This window comes from Glycine soja, chromosome 10, assembly GCF_004193775.1.
Source record: "Glycine soja cultivar W05 chromosome 10, ASM419377v2, whole genome shotgun sequence".
In the NCBI taxonomy this organism is placed as follows: domain Eukaryota; kingdom Viridiplantae; phylum Streptophyta; class Magnoliopsida; order Fabales; family Fabaceae; genus Glycine; species Glycine soja.
The window spans coordinates 51,672,634-51,695,450 of record NC_041011.1 but is presented as its reverse complement, the minus strand read 5'-3'; the positions used below and the strand labels follow the sequence as shown (position 1 = coordinate 51,695,450).

General features: G+C 35.3%; 3 protein-coding genes and 1 pseudogene across 4 annotated transcripts; 1 reads left to right on the top strand and 3 right to left on the bottom strand.

The window, feature by feature from the left end:
• Nucleotides 1-38: 38 nt before the first annotated feature.
• LOC114370623 (protein trichome birefringence-like 36) lies at nucleotides 39-1,771 on the top strand. The gene is made up of 4 exons (XM_028328018.1): nucleotides 39-427; nucleotides 514-695; nucleotides 897-1,055; nucleotides 1,308-1,771. The coding sequence occupies exons 1-4, from the start codon at nucleotides 347-349 to the stop codon at nucleotides 1,600-1,602; spliced, it is 717 nt and encodes a 238-aa protein (XP_028183819.1). The 5' UTR covers nucleotides 39-346; the 3' UTR covers nucleotides 1,603-1,771.
• Nucleotides 1,772-2,102: 331 nt separating this feature from the next.
• LOC114370624 lies at nucleotides 2,103-3,694 on the bottom strand (annotated as a pseudogene).
• A 1,393-nt stretch (nucleotides 3,695-5,087) lies between these two features.
• On the bottom strand, nucleotides 5,088-8,676 carry LOC114369569 (lipoyl synthase, chloroplastic-like). Its single transcript, XM_028326800.1, has 7 exons — nucleotides 8,190-8,676; nucleotides 7,930-8,093; nucleotides 6,792-6,882; nucleotides 6,533-6,690; nucleotides 6,160-6,331; nucleotides 5,780-5,890; nucleotides 5,088-5,583 (listed from the first exon to the last, which is right to left on the bottom strand). Exons 1-7 carry the CDS (start codon nucleotides 8,478-8,480, stop codon nucleotides 5,497-5,499), a joined length of 1,074 nt encoding a protein of 357 aa, XP_028182601.1. The 5' UTR covers nucleotides 8,481-8,676; the 3' UTR covers nucleotides 5,088-5,496.
• Nucleotides 8,677-9,777: 1,101 nt separating this feature from the next.
• LOC114369568 lies at nucleotides 9,778-21,699 on the bottom strand. Of its 2 annotated transcripts, none has more exons than XM_028326798.1 (16): nucleotides 21,450-21,699; nucleotides 20,143-20,699; nucleotides 19,617-19,860; nucleotides 18,428-18,705; nucleotides 16,368-16,520; nucleotides 15,462-16,244; nucleotides 15,255-15,349; nucleotides 14,722-14,781; nucleotides 14,452-14,540; nucleotides 14,292-14,357; nucleotides 12,871-13,497; nucleotides 12,289-12,363; nucleotides 11,829-11,899; nucleotides 11,594-11,651; nucleotides 11,036-11,279; nucleotides 9,778-10,799 (listed from the first exon to the last, which is right to left on the bottom strand). In XM_028326798.1, the coding sequence occupies exons 2-16, from the start codon at nucleotides 20,562-20,564 to the stop codon at nucleotides 10,141-10,143; spliced, it is 3,924 nt and encodes a 1,307-aa protein (XP_028182599.1). In that variant the 5' UTR covers nucleotides 20,565-20,699; nucleotides 21,450-21,699; the 3' UTR covers nucleotides 9,778-10,140. The 2 variants fall into 2 exon arrangements, with proteins under 2 accessions (XP_028182599.1, XP_028182600.1); XM_028326799.1 differs by having other exon boundaries at nucleotides 20,143-20,645; nucleotides 21,450-21,582.
• Nucleotides 21,700-22,817: the final 1,118 nt, after the last annotated feature.

Genomic DNA, 22,817 nt, shown 5'->3' with positions numbered 1-22,817 from the left:
TACTCATTAAAGAAGTAAAAAGGTACGCATCGATTGTAGTAAGAAAGAAGAAAAGTGCTACATATATCAATTACCACAGTCTAGGGCAATGTCAACAAGTGAAAGTAAACATATTTCCATGGTCCACACCACCGGAAGTCATGCCACGATGAAACACTTTATTTTTTCAACACAATGCCCTTCTAAATTACAAAGGCCGTCTTCCCTCCATTGGGACCATTCATTCACATTATGCTCTCACCTTGTGCTTCCATGGCAAAACCAAAGCTTCACTTGCTGTCCTTTCTCTTGTGCACCATCTTGCTAAGCTTCTTCCACTGCACATTTTCACTGATCAACCCAGAGGATGAGACCAGCTGGATTGACATGGAAACTGAAGACATTAACGTTGTGCAAAGCTTATTCTTCAATGGCTTTCCATGCTATGGTATAGCATCAATCAATGAATGAATCAAAGCTTATTCTTCTTCTTTTCCTTTTGAAAATGACTGACACCATATAGTTCAATTGCAGGATTTTGAGACATCAATTGAGTTCTTCTGGGCACCATTGTTGGTAGAACTGAAGAAAGGGGCTGGCAATAAGAGAATTCTACATTTGGATTTGATTGAAGAGAATGCAAGGTGTTGGAAGGGAGTTGATGTTCTTGTTTTTGATTCAGCCCACTGGTGGACTCACTCGGGCCAAACACGCTCGTAAGAAAGCTTTCTCATTCTCTAGTCTTCCCCTTGAATGTAGTATTCTTTTCTCTTCTCTCCATAATTTAATTCTCGGTAAATAATGACATTTCTAATTTTCTATAATCTAAAGTCCTCAACAGTTAAGAATGCACCAAAGGGTACCAAACCTTTTTGCCATTTTCACATCCTAATGGATTCAGCCTTGATTAATATCAGGTGGGATTATTACATGGAGGGAAATAGTATCATCACAAACATGAATCCTATGGTTGCCTGTCAGAAAGGACTCAGTACGTGGGCAAGGTGGGTGGATCTTAATTTGGACCCTAGAAGAACTCGAGTTATTTTCCGAAGCATGTCACCTAGGCATAACAGGTACAATCTATTTTTATTGCCTAATTAAAATAAACTGTTGGATTTGACTACTATAAAATAAACAAAAAGTAAAGTGCATAATCTAATACATGCATGATTTGTGATGCATGTGTATATAATATCAACCATGATTTTCGCATCAACGATTGAAATTACTTTATTCTCTAAAATGAATTGCTCACTTTAGACCCGGATACATCAATTTTTTGCTACACTCAGCTCCTCTGGTTCCATATTTTTATATATATGTAGGCTAAATGGTCGGAAATGCTATAAGCAGAGGAAGCCATTACAATTTTTCAGCCACATACACGTTCCTGAACCACTGGTAGTGCTAAAAGGAGTGCTAAAGAGAATGAGATTTCCAGTATATCTGCAAGACATTACAACAATGACTGCTTTCCGAAGAGATGGACATCCTTCAGTGTATAGCAAGGCAATGAGTGAAGAGAGGCAGAAAGGCACAGGTCTTTCCTCTGATTGCAGCCATTGGTGCCTCCCTGGGGTGCCAGACATTTGGAATGAGATGCTCAGTACATTGATCTAACTATGACATAAATGGAATGTCCATGGAAAATGTAAGCAGTGTTAAACAACTCATCTAGATCAGGGTTTGTTTTTATCATCTAGAGAGCCTCGAAGGACATGGTTGTTTGAGTGTTTTTTTATTATCAATGTTATCTGATCAATAACACTGGATTTGTCATTCAGATTTTTACAAGCAGCCAAATCACCTTTTGTTTGTAATAAGTGAAGATTGCTCAAAATGAAAATATGCATATATATGTTATTTATTAGTAATAAATATGTTAATGTAAAACCACCCCACCTTCTTAGAAACCACACAGCCTTAAGATTTAAGAACAAGTACCATTTATGATCAGGCTTCTAATGTTGGTTCAAAGGTTGAGATTCTTAGGGAGACCTCCATGACTTCTACCTATTACCTCCTAAGCACTTTTGCTCCATTGAAACGAAGAAAAAAAATTGAGATTTAAAACTTATTTAAAAAACAATTTATAAAATGTAAACGAAGGGGGAGAAAACACGAAATAAAATATTACAAAAAAAATGAATAATTTTCTTTAATTTTATTTTGCAAAAAAGAGTATGTTTAGTTTATTCACCCTTCTCCTTTTGAAGGTATTTGACACCTATAGTCCTATAGTCATGGCTTGTTTGGTTCCCAATAAAAAAAGAAAAAAGAAGCGTGACACCTAAATGCACATGAGAAAGCAAATTAAAATGCTAGTCAAAAAGGTAAAACAACCAAACAGGGGAAGGGGAATCATTAACAGATGAGCATTTGGAGCAGTTACAGACTCTTCAAAATGATGCTGCTGGATAAAAGCACCCTGGCAGAAACAAAGTGTAGAAGAATGGAAAAGTAAAGAGTGAAGACACACATACAAAGCATGCCCCCAACCACTCTGATTTTTAGCTTGTGTCAAACGTGTAATAGAACCAAATGTCAATGATTGTGTTGACTTTAAAATATGTCCAGAAGACAAAAGCAAGAAGTTGGAAATAAAGTTCTAATCAGTTCAAGCTCCTTCCTTAACTGAAGGGAAGTGAATTTTAAAATGGAAGTATTTCTATACTAAATAACCGTAGCTCTAAAATCAGCCCTTTAAGTAAGAAAGGCTGAATTATCAAAATAATTACTAACTACAAATCAATCCAATAGCTTTCTATTGATGTGGGTATTTTTATCTAATCATCAGCAACATTCTGCAATAATAGGTATCATATTAAATTTTCCACTATCTCCATAAACAGAAAATGCATTTTAACTAGGAGAAAACCTCTTCTTCAACTTGGAAAGTTCCTTAGAACTCAGTCCAAAAGCCTTCTCCAAAAGCTCCTCCTTTATGTCAGAACCAAAAACTGCATTAGGAATCCTCATCAGGCCAGGATTTTAGCTGTCAAAACTGCCCAAAATGGTAGCAGGCCCATCTCCAACATTCATCTGAAAGTGCACTAGGCCTCTTGGGAACACCATGACCTCTCCTTTCTCCAACACTTTGGCAAAAACCTTGTTCTTGGTATCCACAAATCCTGAATAAATTTTTCCTTCCAGCGCAAAAGCAACCTCTGTTGCTCTTGGATGGAAGTGTGGCACATTGACACCACCAACACCGAAATCTGCTCACACACACGAATGACACGCTAAGAGTGTTGAAACCTGGAAAGACATTCGAATTCACTGCCATAGAAGAAAAACCAGTTTGCTTGAAGTTCCCAGGAGACTTTATGCCAGAATATGTGAAATCTTCCACTGTTGCTGTGGATGAGTTCTTGCAACTGAAGCTATTGTCTGGTGATTTGGCTATGCAAAAGTCTATGACTGGATCAGGATCAGAAGCCAAAGCAGCAATGATGAAAAGCAAAACAACTAATAGAACTACTACTTTGTTGATCATTGTTTTTTGGAATGATATGTAACTATCTTTTGCAGCATCAATATATGGAAGGTGATATTGAAGATAATTGGTTGGTTGTTTTTGGCTTAAGTTTGGGGTGAATCAAGTGGATTGAGGAGTCACAATAGAAGACTTTTCTTCTCAATTTGTCTCATCAATTATTGAGCACTAAATCAATTTATAGGGGTTCATATTTTCTTCGGCAACTTTGCTTGGGAAAAAAGAGAGGGTACTTTAATTAGTTGGGTCATTAAATGACAGCATTTGCCAACTCCTTCTTTTTCCTTTATTCATTGCATTTTATCTGTCTTATAAGCTAAAGAATTTGGTCATAGTGAGTTTTTCCCCACTGGTCCGATTATTCCTTTAAAGAACACCTATCGTATAGAGTGAACACTACCCAACCCACTCATTTGAAAAGGTAATAAAAAAACTCTTCAATGCTATATTGGGGAAAATAAATGGACCAACATTATACTGTAATGTTTGAAATTGAGGGCATATACATGTTAAATTGGAAACATTTGAGAGAATCTACAACGACTACAGAGAATAGGTACTGACACAGTGGAATCCACCAAGTTGTGCATGCAGGATGCATCCCATGTGATTAGGGTTAAAACCTGAAGGTTAATATTTATTAAAAAAAATCTCGGGGATCGTTTAAATGAAATATCCCATTCAAAATTAATGTTTAGCAATATGAGAGAGTATTGGCACAGAGATTTCTGATCATTTCACTTGGAAAATTACTCAAATTTGGTGGAAGACTTGGATGTTGGATGACAGAAATGCTTGTGATTTACATGTTACAATCCTTGGTCTTAGGCCCTGCATGGCGTCATTCGTGCGAAACCCATCCCGTCATGTTTTCTTCTTTTTTTGAAAAAGAAATCGGATTAAACATAATTAGAAGTTCTTTAAAAGAAAACATGTTTAATGAATAAAATTTAATATTTCTTTTATTAATTTGTCTGTATTTTTTAAACAATAGTTTTTATCGTAAACAAACTAAAAAAGTTCTTTTATATTTGTCAATAACTTCTCAAGCATATACCATTTAAACGCTTTAAAAAAAACGACCTTACTAAAACCAAGCCACATAATTTTTACACAAAAATATGTTGATAGAACCTAAGTTATTTTCCAGAACAAATCACATCACGTCTTTAGTTTTTTAAAAATATAATATCTGAATTTATTAGACTAATTAATTTCATATCAAGAACCTTGGACAGTAGGACCAAACTGCTCGTTAAATCATGAACTTATTTTCATTTGAGCCAAAATGTAAAAAATGGTAAGCATTGAACAATTCCTTGGCAAAACGTCAAAGACAACGCTCCAGTTGTAAAACATTGATATTATTCTTACACCTGAAATTTGACAGTTGGACTACACTTAATTATTAACACGTATTGGTTATTAACATTATATTTTCCTGTTTAGGGGAAAAATGGTAGTTTATTAACAAAAAATATTATTAAACAATAATAAATTCGTGAACAGCAAAGCATAAGCCAGGTATAAAAGTTCAAAGCATAGAAGAAATGTTCTCCATTACCAAAGCAATCTTCATTGTGATGGCCGAAGAAAATAGTGATGACTGTTAAGCATGAACATTGAGTATTTCTCTTTTAGATATACTCAATTTTATCAAATGATAAAATCAAAATCAAAACGTGACCATTACACTAGAAAAATGGTAACCAAACAAAAACAGCTATTGCCACTAACAACCAAATGCAAGTAAGAGAAAACACCCTCCTTGTAACTTGTAAGTAAACCAATTATCATTCTCGCTTTATAATGCTTTTGAAATTTTTGTTCTTTTTCACTCTCTCAATTTAACTTACGTATATTGTCAATTTACTAAAGAATATAAATTGAGAAACAATACCGGTCCAAAGAATACGTAAAGCTGTCCTTAGCACTTAACCGTTTTCTCCTTAGCAATGAAAGTGCTAAAAACCTCGTCAGTTGGTGTTGCCTAATATACATAATTGCAGAACCAAAGATCATAACAACGAGTCACCAGCATTCTTGGCCTTTTCTCGTACCATTGTCTTGACAAACAGCTCCCCAGCTCTGTACGATGATCTCACCTGCAAAACACAGAAGGCCTTCAGTAAGGATTCCATAAGTTTAATGATATGATGATCAGATAATTAAGCAACTTATCAACTGAAGTTGGCCTATGGTGGTGGAGGCCAGTTAAAAGCACAATTGATAACACACATATGTCAAGTTATACCGCAAGAAAGGTACAATCAAATTCTAATGCATTTGTGAAGAACTTACCAGTGGACCACTAGCTACATAACAAAAACCAATAGATTCCCCGTATTCTTTCCAGAAAGCAAACTTCTCAGGAGTAACATACTCTTTGACAGTTAAGTGCAAGGGAGTTGGCTGCAACAATAAAATCTTTTGAATTAACAATAAGCCACACAAGTTAAAAATCAATAATAAAGATCTGCAAGGTGTATTATAACTATTGTCCGCTTAGCCAACCTGTAACCTCATATAGATTCAATAAAACATGTTATCACAACTTAAAATTATGAGATCAAATGAAAGATTAGCACCATCTGTAAGCATGGTGGATAGGATTTTGAGATTTGGTTTCTAATCTGTGAGAAGCAGGTATGGAAACCATTAAAGTATTTTACATAACTAACCTGCAAATATTGACCAAATGTCACAATATCAACATCAATGGCCCTTAAATCAGCCATTGCTTCCTTCACCTCATCATCAGTTTCTCCAAGGCCCAGCATTATAGAAGTTTTTGTTATCATACCCTCCTTGCTATGTTTTGCATGTTTTAGAACTGACAGGCTTTGCTCATACCTGTAACCATACAACAAAAAAGAAATAAATATATTTATACTTATTTATTTATACATTCATTATATATATTTCCAGCAAAACAACTATTCCTCATTAAGGAAATTATATATGTATTAGCTTTTATTTTACTTTTGAGGAAGCAATGGTTTTACGGTTGATATTATGATATGACAAAGCAGTTGGATCAACAATGCAGCTTACCCTGCCCTCGGATCTCTAACAATTCTTTGGAGGCGTTTGACTGTCTCAATGTTGTGAGCAAAGACATCTAAACCTGAGTGAACCAGAATTTCTACAGCCTTCAGGTCACCCCGAAAATCAGAAGTTAAACACTCAACCATGATCTCAGGTTTGAGATTCTGCAAAGCAATTATAGAGACAACAATTAGCATGTATTAGCAATTTGCATTGTATACCTTCTAAAATGAATTATAAACAACATTCCAATATATCAAAGCACCTTCATAGCTTTGACAGTCTGAGCAAAATGGCCACTTCCTCCATCAGGCAGATCATCACGATCCACACTTGTTAGGACAATATAATCCACACTGCAAAAATGGTAGCTTGTAATTAGCAGGGAATGAGATCTAATAAAGTTTTAGTAGCACACAATATATGCCCATGATAAATCTAGGCATTGTAACTTGTAGACTTTACCTCATGACCCATCAGGAGATCATTCTGTTTTGTATCAATTATAAACTGAGCTTTAGCTCTGCGTGAAAGGGGGAACCCTCGGAGGAGAGATTGATCTCCTTTGTTCTGTTCTTTTGAAATCTAGAATACAATCTTTCTTTTCTTTTACCTATTTTCTAATCCTGGTTCCTAAGAAAAGATGTATGTGAATTTGATAATCTTTAACAAACTAGAAAAGTTAGCATAAAATTATTTACAGTAATGTATATCACATGCATCCTGAAAGAAGGTAATGACCATCAAGATGATTGCCTAATTACCTATCTGATTATTATGGTAATGATTACTTAATTACCTATCTGATTATCACCAAGCAAATTTTGTGTATATTTATGTTAGCAAGCAAATAACTCCCTGAAAACTTTCAGGTAAGAACTCATTGGAGCCTAAGGTGCGGATGTGCAATTTGAAAGGTACAACATCTTGGGCACTATCTAAGATTACCCGCACGTATATTTTTATATTGAATGAAAAAAACAAAATAAAGAACAACAAAATTTAAAGAGTAACTATCCAAGTAAAGTTTCAAACCCCCTTTTGCATGACATCATGTGATCTGCGCTAATTCCCTAAAGAAATCATTGGCTATGCTCTAAAGAGACACCACAGGGTACAATCCTACCGCATAAATGATCTAAGGATCCCTATAAACTAAGCAAATACACCAGAGATAGACTCTGTTAGGATAAACTTTTCCAAAAACACTTATAGAAGAAAAATGTATTCAATTTCTCCCACAAGTTAAAATCAACTTACACACTTTAAATTCTATAGAAACACTTTTCGTCTAATTTTTCCAAAAGCTGAGGCGTACAAGTTTGATAGAAATTAATCCAAAAAGGTTTAAGAACATAAAACACACAACCATACATAATAAATAGCAGAAAGCTCACACTCACCCCCAACTTGCAATGGCCTTGGCAGTATTTATCGGTTCCATAGGATCAGGAGGTGGAGGGTTTCTGCTGGTCTTCACAGCACAAAACCTACACCCACGCGTGCAAGTATCCCCAAGAACCATGATTGTCGCAGTTGCAATGCCATCTCCGCCTCCATTCCAACACTGTCCACACACACACATAACAATCCAAAGCTCAACAATCCAAGGGAGAAGGGAAGAGGGAATGCAAAAGAATTTTAAAAAATAATAAAATAAAACCTCTCCTATGTTGGGGCATTGTGCCTCCTCACAGACAGTGTTGAGCTTCAAATGGGACAAGGATTCCTTAATCTCTTGGAACCTTTCACCCTGAGGAGCTTTCTGCCTCAACCACTCTGGCTTCTTCACGTTTGGGTCTCTACCCGTGTGTGGCCCAACAACCTTCTGCTCCACCGACACCGACGACGCGTCGCATCGAATTCTCCAACTTGGAGGGGAGAAACGGTGGCGTTTCACGGAAGGGGTTGAGAAGGGGATGGAAGGAGGGTTGTAAAGAGATTGACGAATCATTTTAGTATCAAAAGAAATTGTTGTGTTTGGAGATTGTCTTCTCTTCCCATTCAATAAAAATATGGTGCAGTAGGCATTGGTTTCTCCGTCAAGAAATTCAAACTTAAATGTATTTTTGGAGTTTGGTTTGGACAAGATGGTTGAACAAGACAGAGAAAAATAAGAGCCAGAACAGAACAGATGAAATCCTGCCTCCAGAGACACTGTCAGGGAAAACAAGTCATTGGTTTTATTCTTTCTTTTGTAAAAAAAAAAAAAAAAACAATAAAAAAATTCCTAATCCATCAAATTATTTTTTTAATTAACATATTTTCGTTAATAATATGAAAATATCAACTTACTTTATTACTCTTTACTTTTTTTAGGAGATTATATATTTACTTTAAAATCGTTTAAAAATACTAAATAATATAATCTTCATTTTACCATTTTCTTAAAAATTTACAAAACAAATTTCATTTTCATCATTTCTTTAACAAGATAATATTTTTTATTTTATACATAATACAGGATCATATGAACTTAATATAAAAACAAAAATAAATCTAACCATCACATTAAATACAAGTAATTAGTATGTTGAAATTAAGATGCATAATTCGAATTTAATTTTTGAAAGAAGTAATTTTTTGTTAAATTTTATTTATCTCTCTATCAAACTCTAAATTAATCAGAATTTATTTTTTCTAATGAATCAAACGATTAAGACAAAAAAAATCGATAAATAATTTCATCAATTGATCAAAGAATAAGCCCGGACTTTAAACAGCAATAACATTTTAGACGGACAATTCTATGCAGGTGCACATCGAACTAAAACATTTCATGCTCATTAGGATGCAGCGTATTTGGAAGATTTAGATAGTTATGTTTCTTATAATTTAAGTTTGTCCCAACTCTTGGTAAAAAAAGAAAAATGTCCCAACTCTTGATAAAAAAAAAAATGTCATAACTCAACTGTTCATATCACTGGTCAAAGTATGATCTCCAACATCCCCCTCAAACAAGAAATTTGCAAGACTAAACATCTACAAATGATCCAATAACAATCCAATTTCAATAACTCAATAAGCCTAAGAGCAATAACTAAAATAGACATTGATATCATTTCAAAATTTAAACCCACATCAAAACAAACTTGTAAAATAAAGATCATCATCCCCTACTTATATACACTACTTTAACCATATCATCAATCAACATGGAATCTCCAACAAAGTTCAAACTTCATTACTATCATATTGTATACCAAAAATATAAGATAGCTTTAAGCACGATAGCTTGTATAAAGCATGTGTACGAAAATTTTAGCTTAAAGCTGTCAGGTTCTGACATTGGAATTAGAATGAAGTAATTTAGAAGTCCAAATGAGAAAATGCACAGCAGAATGATCAAAATTTTGTTGAAGAATGTAGTAGTTACAACCTAAAGAGCTCTAGATCATATGAACAATTGACTACATTTTTCTTTTTCTTTACCCCTTTCTTTGGGTTTCTATCTTTGGTATGGTAGATAATAAGTATACAAAAAGAATGGGCATAATTACAAGTTCCAGTCATCAGAGGCATGAATTGTATATGCAGCTTTCCACCGACACAGCACTGTTCATAAATACCAAATCCTGCATGGGATTGAGAGCATATATATATTGCATTCGTCTTCATAAAAGCATATTCAACCCAGACAGATCATCCATTGGTATGTCTAGGCCAAACGCATCATCTTGCAAACCATCTTCCTCAATGTTCAGCAACCAAGAATCCAGATCTTGAGGTCCATCAAGTTCATTACCTACACCTAGTTCTATGGAGTCTAATGTGATGTCTATGGGTTCCTCAGTTCCAATGGACAAATCATTAGCATTATAGTTATGAGATACAGACCCAACTTTACTTTTTCTGTTGCCATCACCGGAAACAAACTCATTAGAGCCACAAGCCAATTGATTCTCCGAGTTAGTATTTACCATTAACTTGCTTAGAGATCCATTTCCAGAACTAGATAGTTGAGCTGTTTTTGGTTTGGACTTTGCTTTTGTTTTACGCTCACCCTTTGCAGAAGAACGACCACCTTTTGAAACAGAATTTCTTCCAGAAGAGTCTTTGTCCCTGTCTCGTTCACTCCTCTTTCCCTTTGCTCCACCTATTAAAGAACTACCAGGAGTTGATGCAGATCTCAGCGAAGGACTAGCACCAACATCATCAAGCAGCAGTTCCTTTTTCTTCCCTCTGTTTAGTATTGGTCCAGTCCTAGCAAAATCCTGGTCGGAGGGATGGTCTAAATTTCCCAACACATCATGCTCCCTGCAAGGAAAATAACCTGCAAGAGCCAGAGGGCCCAATCCATTACTCAATAAGAAACAAAATGGAAGTATCCTACTAGTCAAAGAGATTTCAGAAAGAAGGAACAGATATAAATTAAGCAAAAAGCAATAGCCTAAGGAAATTATTTCTTGACAAACATGATGCCTCACTGCCAAGGCTCAATTTATTTGAATACATGTATACCATAGCAAATACTTCCAAAACAATTAAAACATGGTTAAAAGAGGAAACCTGATGGTGCAGATTCTTGCTGAGAATTACGGGTTAGTGAGAGATTTGCAGCAACAGCTGAACCAGTGTTGTCATGAGCAGGAGCAGCAAATAGGACGTCCTTAAAGAGAGGCTCCAAAAAGCAACTTTTCCCTGTTCCCTCAAATTTGCGGCATCTAGCAAGAGTCCTCTTCATAAAAGCCAGAGCAACTGGCCTTGAGACCTTTGAAAGTCCATATCTTGCAGCACTAGTCCCACGGGTGGCCTATCAAAATTATCAAGGGTCATTTCAAGGTGCAAACCAGTTACCTAAACTCTTTAATGACAAAAGCACTATCACAGAAAAATTCTTAACAAGAATAATACAAGAGCACATGCACATGCTTGGTAACACATGGGGGGGGGGGGGGGGGGGCACACTAACCTTTATAATAAAAAATAAACTGTATTTCAATTACAAATAATCTATCAAATTGCTCAATCCAATTGCCATTTGCAACTTGCAACAACATCCACATTCTACAAATTACCAACATTGAACAAAGCAACAGGAAAAAAAGCACAAAAAAAAATAATTACCAGCTTTTTCTTATAAGCCAACTCAACAAGTTTGTCCATAGCAACTTGCTCGAGGGCTCTGCAAGTTAATACAAAATATATATTAGCTGTTGGTGAGGGTCAGCGTATTGATACACTATATACAGACTACTTCAGTAACAATTTATCAACATAGAAAGGATGAAAAAGTTTATCAACATCAGAAGTATAATCAATTAATGAAACAAGATAAACTATATATTATCAAATATTGTACCCTTGTTCCATTTCTCTGTCTTGTTCTACTGCTTTGATAAGTTTCATAAAGCATTCTCTCTTTTTATTGACCTGCAAAATTGGTCAAATAGAGGATAGGCAACCGGGTAAATAAATAAATCAAGAATAACTAAAAACCATAAGCAGATTCTGCCCCCTAAACAATTAACTAGCTTACTATTAGAGTAGTAGAGTAGAATTACTCTTTGTCTTTTCTTTCAGTCTACCTTAGTTAGTTACTCTGGTTACCTCAACTAACTTTGGGTTAGTTGACAGTTATGTTAACAGCTGTGTACAGCTATCTTAGCTCTAGTATATAAACTAGAGTTGTAACTGTTTTCAGTTGGGTTGTTAATATCAACTTCTTCATTCTCTGTTTTAGAGATTCTCTCTTTCGTTTATAGAAAGCTTTTACTTACATTTCAGCAGACATAAAAAACATAAAACAAAAGAATCAGAACCTGTTGGAAGAGTCCTTTCTGTAATTGAATAATATCTTGATTAATAGCTTCACAATCTCCATCAGCAAGATCAGGCTTTTAGAAGACAACCATAAGGAGATCAGTAAGTAGTTCAAGCATTAATTTTTAAAAAATGAACAAAAAATTTATTATATTCAATACTCAGCAAACTCTTTAAACATAATGTCCATCTGCTAGCACATAAAGATCATGTTCTGTGTGAAAGATTCAAGCATCACTCATGCTAAAAGATTAAATCAGGCATAGGCATATGAATAGTAAATCCCTAACACTATCAAACAAGAGTTATTAGGCTTGAACCATAAACAATGCACAGGCAAACTTTACAGTCCGGAAATTTAATTTAATTTAGATAATAGATAGGGGATGTTAACAATAAAACCACATAAATAGTTCATATCTCTAACAATTCAATTTCATGCATGGTGTGTGCATGCATGCATGGAATAGAAAGAGAAAGAAAAAAGGAACAAAGACCGTTGTTGAAACATACAGAAAACCTCCGATATAAATAAACCACAAAGATCATTGGCTTTCTAAAGTTTCTAAAAATAAGTTTACCACTGGTTCTGGATATAGGCCAACACTCTGTAGCTCCAGTAAGAGTTTATCCTCCATACGCATTTGCTCAAAATGGCGACTGAAAGATGATGAGCAAGAAATTCCATGCATACCCATTGACTCGTCATTACCATTTTCAGATAACATGGATAACCTCTCAGTTTCTGGATGCAACGATCCCTGATTCATTTGCTGAAAAACACTAAGTTCTTGATCATGGATGTTTGTGCAACTAGTAAAGGTAGCATTCCCATTACAAGAAACCTTGTCAAAGTTGAATTCATATTCCATCCTGATGCTGGATTGGTTCTCAACATCCTGAACGTAACAAGCCGCCTGAGAAGAGTCATCTCTTTCACAAAGAGAAGGCATATTTCCATCTTCAACAGTTTCTTCATCATATTGATCATCAATGATCAGAGCTGTCAATACTCTTTGATACAACGGCACAACTTTGTTTACTTCTGAATCCATTTGTCTGCACAAAATACTAACATCCAGATGTTGATCAACCATGTCATTCATTGAGGATATCTCCTTGGAACCAGTTTGATTTACAACAATTCTCTCTCTTTCTCTAGAGATAGAACTTTGTGACAAAGGGCTTTCTGTATGTGTAAGTCTATCCTGAGAATATAAATGAAAGACAAATGTTAAAAAATTGGATAATTAACATTAAATTTTTAATTCAAATCCATGGACAATGTAAATATAATTAAAAACAGTTGATTTTTGTAATAATTAATGTAAAATTCATATCTAAGATGATTTTTAATTAGTTGACAATGTAAAAATCTTTACACTAACAATATAAACTCAAACATTTCAGTTCATGTCTCCTATTTTAAAATTTATGCTCCAAAGTTTTTCTACATAGCATAATGACTTTAATCATCATATGCAATACTTTAAATAACAAATGGATCAGAACCTAAAGTTTTCCTAAGAGAGAAACAGACAGAGATTTCATTAAACATGTTCTGGAGGAGGTATTAATGCCATGAGCTGCACATTATTGACTCGTCTCAATTATGGGAAAGACTGAAATATCATAAGGACACGGAAATTTCAGAGATCAAATTATATAAGCGGTGTTACCATGTCCATGCAATGAGATGCATCTTATTGGCTAATGTATATGATGCAAAAGAATGGAAGAATATTATGATAGAAAGTATAAAATGAGACAGTCCATTCAGAATTGATATTTAGGTTGATTTAGTTTGGAGGTTGTTTGTGCAATCAACAAAATAAATGCACTCCAGCTAGATCGAAGGTCAAATCCAGATTGCGACTAAAAAGGAAGAAACATGCTCACTAAAATAGCAGTTAAAAATTATGCCAAGTACAATGCCAATTGTCAGTTATGAGGTAAGAGGCAAAATGCTGGAAATATGAAATATTAGCTTTTTATGCATTACCAGTGTATCACTTCCAATGCCATGCATCTGAGACAAACGTCTTAGATCAACCTCTGTTGTTTTAACCTGATGCAAAGAATAACATAAAAGGAGGGGAAAGCAATGCCTCCAGTAAGGGCCACATAAATTTCATAAAAGCAAATATACTAAAGGCACCCACCAGTTGCTTCATGTAGGACATGTCTTCCAAGCTGACAGGAGAAAAGATAGGTTCCAGTTTCTTCCAAAATGAACTAGAACAGCCAATATCTGCCAAGGTCAAAAGCAAAATATAAATGGAATTTATTTATATATCTATATCTATATATATATATATATATATATATATATGTATATATATATATATATATATATGCATACACCCCAAATGTGGCAACTGGCAAGTATAAAACTGCAAAAGCATAAACCAGCTTTGGGTTTAGTTACATACAGCTGGCATTGCTAGCAAAGTTGGCAGCAGCTAACAGTTCCTCACGATCATCCTCCTCCACTGGCATTTCAGATGGTTGAGTACATTATGCAAAAATTTCATAGTGAATATGAACAAGAAATACACAATCATATAAATCTTGTACGCACAATTTCCCAGAAAATATCAATGAGAACTAACTTGATAACTAACAGACCCCCTATAAAACAGACTAAGTATATAAAGAGAAGCTAGCAACAAACTCCTGACACACTTCACAATTAACCAAAATTTATTGGAAATAAAAATTTTGTGGGCCTCACTTCTTATTTAATGAGACCCACTCATGATTTTGTAGTATTCAATAAAGAGGAGGGGCATTGACAGTTTGCAAGCAAAAGTGTCGGGAGTCAGAAAGCATTATTGAGGTTTATATTAAAGTATCCAGATAGGTATAAAAAGACAAGTAAATAAAAGTTTATCATATTTATAACATTTTAAATAATTCCATTTCATCTAATGCAACAAGTAGTTGCTCAAACAGATAGATATACCTGCAATATCTGGGGAATTGTGAGTTGATGGATGACCAATACAATTAATAGCTTTCCTATCGCATGATTTCTTCAAAGGAGGACGCCCTGATTTACTGAAACAAAGACAAAGTTCTAAAAAAAAAGGAAAAAAATTGCCACTAACCTTTATTGTAGTGTGAAGGTGTCCCTTTTCTTTACACTACCAAGAGAGAGAGAGAATTATACCTTCCATTCTTTTCAGAAGCAGGCTTCATATTTTTAATTGGCTTCATCAAGGTTGGAGTCTCTAACTTCTCTTTCATTGGTGAGATGCCATTCTTCAAAACTGAAGAGCCCCTACTACCCCTTCCCTGTCTACGCAGACCATCTCCAACCTCTTCCTTGTTGGGTATTTTTTTCTTTTTCGAAGTTAACATGGAGGAACTTGTATTATGAGAATTATTTATGGCTCTTCCATCAACTTCATTACTTTCCAATCCTTTCTCCAATTTACTTTCACCATTTTCTCCCGCACCAGATTCTTCACTTTCAGATAATTTGGTTGGGGATGAAACGCTTTCATGTTTCATTTTACCTGGGTGAATGCCACCATTGATAGCACCATTGGAAATAGGTAATCCACTAGTTGTAGCAGAAGTCATTCTGGTACTGACATCCGAAGGGGAACAACCTTCTAACAACGTATGCACTTCATCAGAACTTAGGACAGGGGATACCACATTTGCTCTTCGAGTGCGAGAAATTTTTTGGGGTCTCTGTCCAACCCATTGGGCCATAGGAGATGAAGATGATCCTACAGGCAAAGGACGCTTACGATTTATAGTACCACTTACTGAATGAGGCTTGTTGACATTTGAAGGTTGTTCCTCAGCATCAAGTATTTCAGAAGATCGAGGAACAGAAGATGAGTTTCCAGCCATCAAAGCACCTGTTCGAGGTGGTCTTGACACTTTTCCTTTGGTCAAAGTATGGATACCACCTGTATAGTTATTGTCACGGACATTAAGCCTAGAAGAAGAAAAAAGGAGATTAGTTGTAAAGTTGTAATATAATGTTATATTAGAGAATTAAAAGCTGTTTATAGCAAAGAACTATATAGATGCATCATGGATATGAATAACAGATACATACTTATTTCCTTTAAGCACAACCCGTTCCTTATTAGATCCATCCACTGAACCCCTTGACACCTTTTCTTGTTCATTATTGCCAGTCGTACATGCATTGGAAGTGGCAGGCAGGGAAGCACCATCAAGCTTGCTATTACTGCCAGAATATCCTGATCTGTGACAAACAGAATGTTGCAAAAAGTTTATTCTTTGCTGTTTGTTAAGAGTAAATTGGTGAGAAAATAGGAAAAACCAGAGAGAATTGAAGATAGAATCTCAAATGATCTACGAATTCTATCCGCTAAATGAACTCCAAACATAGTTCTGTTGTAACAGAATCTAGTTACAGTATTAACAGACTGACACAACAGAATAGACTGTAACAGGAACTAAACTAACTAGTAACTACTTGTTACTAGTGTGTATGAGTATGACATTCTGATGCTGTTATAGCAAAAAGCACATTTTAAGATCATAGAAACCTATTTAGCATAACCTTTCACTAGTAAATTATAAAAGCAAAAAAGAACTACAGAATCATGAAATAAGGTCGCAAGGTATGTAATTAGACACTTGCACTTTCAGGAGACAGGGTATGAATGGCATAAAATCAACTTGGCCATATGAATGTCATTTCAGATTTGATTCCAGGATAAAAAATTTAGCACATCTAATTTAGATTTTTTTGGGTGAACCAGGTATCCCTCAACCAAAAGTCAATGAAAAATCCTCCAAGGTACTGAGATCCATTTAAGGAATTGACATCTCCCAATAGATGTTTTTCCATACGCACGAGCCAAGGATTGAACCCGTGACCACATGCTTAAGGGACAAGGTCATCCACACCAATCATAGTAATGCAAATAGGGCAGATTATATGTTATGTAATTATGTTAATTAGAGGGACTGTATATTATTGTAATTAGTTGTAACCACTCTTGTATTTATGACTCCTAATACAAATATATGCTTTGCTGTGCAATTCAAACATATAGATTCTTTCACTTGTTTTCCCTTTCCTCTCCCTCTCTCAACAGGGATCAAGTCACCATAGGCCAATCTTTGATCACTCAACTATGAGATCAAAGCATGTTCATGTATACCCCATTGGTTGACATTAGTAAAATTAGTAGCTATGCACCAAGAATTGTCAAACTAGTAAACATGATATATGTTGCACACCTCATCACCTTCACAATGGGAAAAAAAAACACTCCAATGATTTAAAATATCTCTAAATCCAAGGGAAGGTTAGAATTTTAAATAATAAATATCACTCCAAGTACAAAATCAGACTAATGTACTACTAAAGGATTGCCCTTTTGAGCTAGTGCTAACCACATAGCTTGTTATTGTCTCTCATAACACTCACATTCTAAATTCCTATTTCTATAACATGATGAAAGTGATTTATCTACTCTAGGCTTGAGGGGGAGTGTTGAAATAGAAGCTATATCATTTGTACTACAGGCAGCAGATAGCCTCTTAAGTTACAATAAAATAACACTCACATGCTATACACTTGAGTAATGATATTCAAAGAAATAAGGGTTCTCTCTCTAGATTCTTTTCTCTTTCTACACTGTCCATGCCCTGAAAATTGAAAAATCCAATTATTTGTTCCCAAACAAGATGCAGCAACCACAAAATACACTGCATGCCATTTTCCAAAATAATGAACGCCGAAAAATGTATCAAAAAAATGCTACATGCTATTGAATACCAGTTATGCACTATGATTAAATGCCCCTTAATAATAACATGTCCAGAAGTCAGTCCATCCCAAATATTAGCCATCTTTGCAGCTTTTTACTCTTCTCCAATAAATATATTTTTTATGAAGAACTGCATAAACAAAATATTCCTAAAAATTCAATATGATCATTTGACTTGATAAGTTGATTTGCATGCATAAACACAAAATGCTGATACTTCAACACGATAAATTGACTTGATAGGCATTAACATGTTCCATAACTAATTTTTACAGCTGGTGAGATCACTTCCCAGACCTCAGTAATCATTGCCATTTCTTGACAATAAAAGAAATCAGAAACCAAGTATTTCATAAATTTTCATTACCTCAAACCTTGGGCATCAGAACCCTGCGAACCTGACTCATTAGCTAGCCTTAGATGCATAACCTTTTTCTGCTCTCCTTCACCATCAATGGATCTGGCAACAACGGTACCCACGGAACGTTTTCTTTTCATTTTTCTATCCCATGTTTCTCCACCTGCAGGTAATCTTCGAATCTTCTCTTCAACAATATCACAACCTCTGCTACCATCCTTGATGTTGTCTCTATCCTTTCCCATGGCCAGAGGCTGCCTTGCAAAGCTATTACTTAGTCCTTCGGCCTAGTGTTTTTCCAACAAAACAAATAGAGTAAATATGAATGTTGAAAAAAATGAAGTTATGATAAGGCAGAAGAATATGTAGCTATTAGGATTTAGGTAAAAACTAAATAAAAAGAACATGGCATAGTCAGTATCCAAGAGAAGAAAAACATAGCAACAATTAGTTATCAATGATTGTTTACAATAAGAGATGGCCTTCAACAAGTTACACATGCAATACAAAATATTTTAAGTCAAGTTCCTCAAGATATTTACAACAAATATATTGACAGCAGAGGTAGGATTAAAAATAAGAGTATATCTGTTAGTATTTCTGCAAGCAGAGAAACTCTTGCTTCTTGATTGTAAAATTTCTCCATTTATGTTCCTTTACAGCCTTGTTATACATACAGGTTTTAATGCTTGGTGTTGGTCAGTTGTTAACCTCTTCTGGAGACACAATCCCCTCTACCTTGGTTCCTCCTTTGCTTGTGCTTCCTTCTTAAATAGTGATTATTGAAAATATGAGATATCTAACTTGGCCAATCCTCAACCAAAACCATTAAAATTCAGCCATATGGATCCTTATTAAAATTAAAATGACTGATAAGGTTGCAACATTAAATATCCCAGTCCTCCATTCAGGTCAATTACCATAGTGTGTCATCTAAATCTTCAGAGAAACACATGCATGAAAGAAAAATATTTATATTTGTACCAGAATCAAGAGAAGATTATCACCATGCTATACCTTACCCAAATTTAACTCCTCTGCACCAGAACAATTCTATTTTACTGTTTGATACAATTGGAATTCTATTCTCCTAATAAGGTTTACAATAAAAAATGCAATAATAAGTAATTGAAATGTCATAGAATCACAGTGTTGCTACAGGAAATGCAATGGTTAATTAAAAACACTGGCTACAAACCCGTGTCTCAGCAACTGATGTACGGATACGCTTATTCAGAATGACATTCTTAGGTCTGTCCTCTGGTCTTTGATTCACAAACTCTGATGGGCTTCGATGAGTCTGAGTTCCCATCTTCGAGAAGTTTGATCCACCCAGCCTTTCATTTGGCACCAAATCATTCCGAAGTTGCTTCTTTATGCTTACAGCCTCCCAACATTTGTTCAATTTGTCTAAAGATTCATCCAACCTTTTTGATCTATATCTGAGAGGAATCTTAAAACTTCAGAACCGAGGACTACTCAAGTGATAATAAACAAACTTCAGGTCATCAGTTTTTAAACATTTTTCAGGACAATTTAGTCAAAATAAATTCCAAAAACAGAGAAGAAAAAAACTTAAAAGATGATAGGCAATCAGCTATATATGCAGCAAAAGCAAGCTCTGTGAAATAATTGATTAAAAATTATATGGAATGGGGTGAAAGATTAGATCGGTGTGACTTGAAGAAAGAATTAATGGTATTGTATAAAGTTCCTCAAACTACCTAGCCCTGACAGAAGCCTCTTGTACACTTGCTTTGAATCGTTTTAGTTCCTCCATAGCCACTGGAGGGGGAGGCTTCAGATTAGCAGTTCCAAAAGCATAATCTTCAAGAGTATTTCCAAAAGATATCCCCAGGACTCGTCTTAACTCGCCTGACCTAGTATATTTTTGATCTCCCATGGTTATTGGATCTAACATTAAACATTGAGCAACAGAAGCCAAATCCCCTGCTGATGTGGAATTCCCCCGCGACATATTAGCACCCGAAATAAACATCTGCCCCTCATTACCCTCACGAAAGCTTGCAGACCTGTCCAAAGTGTCATTCATCAAATTCCCTCTCTGCCCATTTGTAAAACTCCCCTTGAAAGCCAATTCATCTGATTTAGCTGCAATTAAATCAAATCTAGTATTTCCTGCCATACGTCAGTGTTAACTAAACATATATCCAGCATCTTCCACCATATTTTCTCTTAGCAACTCAAACAGTAAAGGATCTCTTGACTGCAAGCCATTAAACCATAAACAAGTACGAGAAATCAGATACTTGAAATGTATCTGCAATAAGTCAATAACCACGAACTATAATCAATATACAACTTTATACAATTTCAACCCGCACTTAAGATCACTGACAGCATGTACACCTCAAAAAAAGTTACCCAATGGTTAATGCCACACCACACCTTACCAAGATGCACAAAAATGTCGACAACCCTTGCAGAAGCTCAAACTACTTTTACACACAAAATAAACCACATCACTTTACAAAAACTGCGGAACCATAAAATATAAGCGGCTTTAACTTTAAGAGAGAATAAAAAATGGGATGAAAAAAAAAACCTTGTTTTGCGTATACAATACATAACAATGCTATGCGATTACAGATAAACTAAAATTACAGTAAACGAGTGCTGGCGTGGTTCGGCACAAAAACGTTACTGAACAAAACACACATTGCTGAAAATAACGAAGCAAGAACAGTTCGAAGTTTGAACCAACGAGCTTGAGTGTTAGACAACGAAGCATGAGAAGATAATGGAATTCAGCTAAAATGAACGCGCGAGTAAGAGGTTTCGAAATTCAAAATTGCCACCCGAAAACAATGCAAAAAAAATTAAAAATAAACCAAAAGTCAAGCGAGCGAAAAAAACTCGTAACCTCAGAATCCGAATCCCCCCCCCCCCCCCCCAAAAAAAAAACTAGGGTTCGATGAAATGCAAGCAAAATTAGCGCAGTAGGAGGGAAGCAGATAAAGAATTGAGGGAAGGGGGATATAGAGAGAGTGAAAAAGCGGCGAGGAAGTACCTGCATTGACCAGAGGATTGAGGAGGAGATCAAATTGTAGAGAGAGAAAGAGCATGGAAGAAAATAAGAGAGAGGAGGTTCGTTTGGGGGTAAATTGAAGTGATGGAGGAGAGAGAAAGGGTCCCGCAAGATTTATGAAATCAGGGCCCTTTATCCGATTTGGGAAATGTGGTCACCGTCAACTCCACGGTTGACAATCGTCTACTATCTCCCAAAATTACTTATGTTCGGGATAAAATTTCAAATTTCCTCACCTAAACAAGAATTCATTACTTTGTTGAAAAAAAAATAAGCTAGTTTTTCTTAATTTGTTTAATTAAAAAATAGATCGTTGAAAATTAATCTTTTTTTAGCCTGAACATTAATCCTTAGTCAAATATATAAATATAAATTTTACTAAAATATTTTAAAATTATAATATTGTTAATTTATTTTAAAACAAAGGTCAGCATAGACCATGGTGCACAACTTTTAATTAGCATTAGATTGGATTCATTATTTCAGGATAACTTTTTTGGGATAATCTTCAAGCCTCCACAGCTCCTTTATAGTTGTCAGCCATTGTAGCACCACTCTCTGCAATCTTCGTGTCCCCAATCTCCTCGTCGAGATTTTAGTCGTGAAAGGCGTTTTTTGTTGTGAACAAATACCCATTTGATTTCTATTTCCTATTTCCTTGTCCAACATGCACGCCTTCCCCATCACACACCACATTCAACTTGTTGTCCAGTATCCACATTTTCTTTACCAGCACCGCATTCAGTTCTTTCTCCAACCTCCACACTTTGTCCACCAAAGTGAACATCACTGGGTAAAGGAACAAAATATTCCACATTATCATCTTTTTCATTTACAATTCTCCTACTACATATTTATTCACATTATCAAAGTCATCATATACCTCTCATAATTTGCCTTCATCGCAAGCCACACCAACTTCCAAACTTCACCCAATTGCTTTCTCACGCTGACTTCCCTAACCAATAAGCTTTATTACCTTGGTTGAACTCATGATCTTAATTATATCCCCTGTCATTTATAGGAATATGGTTCAATGTCTTGTGATCAACCAAGCAACTAACAAACTCCACAACTTTTGATTCAACCACTGTGTATTCAACATATATGTTAACCTCATCGTAAGCATAGTTGGGCATTTCTAAAGCATCATTGTCTTCAACTAACTCATTCAATGCATCTCCAAACGACCTTAATACCCACGACATAGGTGCAAGCTTCCATAACATATTAACACGACTTATGTACCCCAACTCTTTAACAATACCTAAAGCCTTAAATATGACAATATATCAACAACTAAAATCTTAAATGGATGTCTTCTCTACCCTGGTACTACAACTGGGTACT